Raw genomic sequence first — 2902 nt, 5'->3', positions numbered from 1 at the left:
TTATAAAATCTAAAATAAAATTATAATTAAAACTAGTATTAGAAATACTCTTACGTTCTAGTCTTCTGGTCATATTTATTTTATTCAATAAATTAAAAAAGGAATATCTAATATGAAAGTAAAAGATTTTTTCTTTTTCGACATTTAACAAATCCTAATTTCCTACGACAATTGAATTCAAAAATCAAAACCACTACTTATGTGCGGAATCAAATCGAGTAATATACCGGAAAAAGTCATTTGTCTGGCATTAACTTCAGAAAAGGAGCTTAGAAATATTTTTGAATTACAACGTATGTCCCTTCCCTCTACTCTAAATGGTTTTTGGAATCCCCCATCCATTGGTACTTTTAAGATTAATTGTGATGCTAGTTATTTTGGTTCGGGTGATAGTGTTGGTTTTGCTTGTGTTATTAGAGATTGTAATGGGAGCTGGCAAAGGGGGTGTTTGGGAATGATTGAGAGTAATAGTATTCTTCAAGGAGAATTGTTTGCTATTTGGAGAGGATATCTCTTAGCTTGGGATGTGGGTCAACGAGATGTTATTTGTGAGACAGATTGTGTGGAAGCATTTAATCTTGTTACTCAAGATGGTTTTGGGTTTATTGATCCACTGGTGCTCAAAATAAGAGATATCATGCATTGGAATTGGCGTGTTGACTTTCGTTTGATTATGAGAGATGCAAACACGGTGGCAGATACTATGGCAAAGATGGCGATGAAGTTACAACTTTCGCATGTGGAGCTTCTTTCACCTTGGGAGGAGTTTAAGAGTAGTCTTAAACGGGACTGTCCCTCTATTTAAGCAGTTCCTTGTTTTGTTTTTTTTGTTTTTCTTTGTTTAATTTATTTCAGTCACCAAAAAAAAAAAATCGAGTAATATAAAAGTTCCACGGTTTTTTACTTTAATTAGAAATTAATTTTTTTAATTCATATTTTTTTCTTCTTTCCAACACCATTCTTAATATCAAAATTTTACCCTTTATGATCAGCCATCCATTGTTGTTATCATTGACTTAAATTAAAAATTCTAAATCTTCTAAAAGATAAAGATAAAAAAAAGATTAGCTAATATTAATTTATACTATCCTTAACAGCAAAATCTTGTTTTAACTAATTTAAAGAATTCGGTCCAATATTGTTTATTTGTTTTTTACTCACTTGGATTCATACTCTTTATCATATGCTTCCTCTTCCTTTAATTGTGTCACTATATAAACCCCACAACACAGAAACCACACACCACTGATTCCAATCATGAACCACGCTTCTCTTTCATGCTTCCTTCTCATCTTCATCGTAGCCTTCAACTCTGCAAAATCACAAACAAGTTCGGTGGAGAAAATCTATGATGATAATGGATCACAAGAACATGCCAAGGTACCTTTATCAGGCCACATGCTTCTTGCATCACTCTTATGTTTCGTGGCTTCTTCCATATCCAGTGCTGGTGGGATCGGTGGTGGTGGCCTCTTTATACCGATACTCACCATTGTTGCTTCTTTAGACCTCAAAACAGCTTCGTCTCTCTCTGCTTTCATGGTCACTGGAGGCTCCATTGCAAACGTTTTCTGCAACCTCCTCTGCACCACTAGTACTAGATTTGGTGGCAAATCATTGATTGATTATGATATAGCCCTCTTGTCAGAACCGTGTATGTTGCTGGGAGTGAGCATTGGAGTTATCTGTAACCTTGTGTTCCCAGAATGGTTGATCACTTTGTTGTTTGCCATCTTTCTCACTTGGTGTACCTCAAAAACTTGCATCAATGGGGTACTGCTTTGGAAGGCCGAGTCAGAAGAGATTAGGAAGAAAGGGTTTGAGGGAGTTGAGAATGGGGATAATGCTGCTGATGAAGAAGGCCAGAGGCTAGTTCAGGAGAACAAACAAGAGATTGAAGAAGGGTTGAAGAGTCTTGAGCCTCTTCTTGCTGCTGAAGAGAATAGAAAATTTGGTATCCCTTGGTTGAAAGTGGGGGTGTTGCTTTTAGTCTGGTTCTGTTTCTTCTTCCTCTATCTTCTTCGTGGCAATAAATATGGACAGGTAACAGTTTCTTTCACTCTTTTTATTATAGCCATAGGCAATTTCGCTCTAGCAGATTTATTTAATCAGATACTTTGAATTGTGAAATTGTGCAGAGTATAATTCCAATGGAGGCATGTGGTGTTGGATTTTGGATCCTCTCATCAGTTCAAGTACCTCTGGCTATAGTTTTCACTGCCTGGATTGTGCTTAGAAAAGAAGTTAGTGAACATCACATTAGAATTTAGAATAGAAGCTTCTCTATTCAACTAAGTTACTCAACTTCCCTTGAAATTTGATTATGCAGGGTCCATGCCTAAGCAGAAGTGGGCAACCAAATAAGATGATTTTTCCAGTGATGGCACTACTAGCAGGGATGCTGGGTGGTGTATTTGGAATTGGTGGTGGAATGCTCATAAGTCCACTTCTCATTCAGGTTGGAGTACCTCCTGAGGTAAATCTCACTTATGACATTAATTATGATTAATCTGAGTTCGGAGTTTTAATTTCGAATATATTGGTTGTGCAGGTAACAGCAGCAACATGCTCATTCATGGTGTTCTTCTCATCTACCATGTCAGCATTGCAATATGTAATGTTGGGAATGGAATACATAGAGACAGCAGTAACATTGGCCATAATATGTTTCATTGCATCACTCCTTGGGTTATTAGTGCTGCATAGAGCAATCAAAGAATATGGAAGACCATCCTTGATAGTATTTTCTGTTAGCTTAGTGATGACACTCAGCAATGTCCTAATGACTAGCTTTGGAGCCATGGATATTTGGAAGGACTACAAGTCAGGGAAATACATGGGGTTCAACCAACCATGCTGAATTTCAGTTTTATAACCTTAGTTTTTTTTTTTTTTAATTACA

General features: G+C 36.6%; 1 protein-coding gene across 2 annotated transcripts in view; it reads left to right on the top strand.

Moving 5' to 3' along the window:
- LOC107626255 (sulfite exporter TauE/SafE family protein 2-like) overlaps window positions 1151-2902 on the top strand; it is a 2284-nt gene continuing 532 nt past the window's right edge. The window contains exons 1-4 of one of the 2 annotated variants that reach the window (XM_021116560.1): window positions 1151-2043; window positions 2139-2243; window positions 2330-2476; window positions 2552-2881. In XM_021116560.1, the coding sequence (XP_020972219.1) occupies window positions 1258-2043; window positions 2139-2243; window positions 2330-2476; window positions 2552-2860 (1347 nt within the window). In that variant the 5' untranslated portion in view covers window positions 1151-1257 and the 3' untranslated portion in view covers window positions 2861-2881. Of the gene's footprint in view, window positions 2044-2138; window positions 2244-2329; window positions 2477-2551 lie in introns of both variants that reach the window. The other variant, XM_016329094.2, reaches the window with a different exon arrangement.

This window comes from Arachis ipaensis, chromosome B02 (assembly GCF_000816755.2).
Source record: "Arachis ipaensis cultivar K30076 chromosome B02, Araip1.1, whole genome shotgun sequence".
Classification (NCBI taxonomy): domain Eukaryota; kingdom Viridiplantae; phylum Streptophyta; class Magnoliopsida; order Fabales; family Fabaceae; genus Arachis; species Arachis ipaensis.
This window is presented reverse-complemented; position numbering and strand designations above follow the sequence as displayed.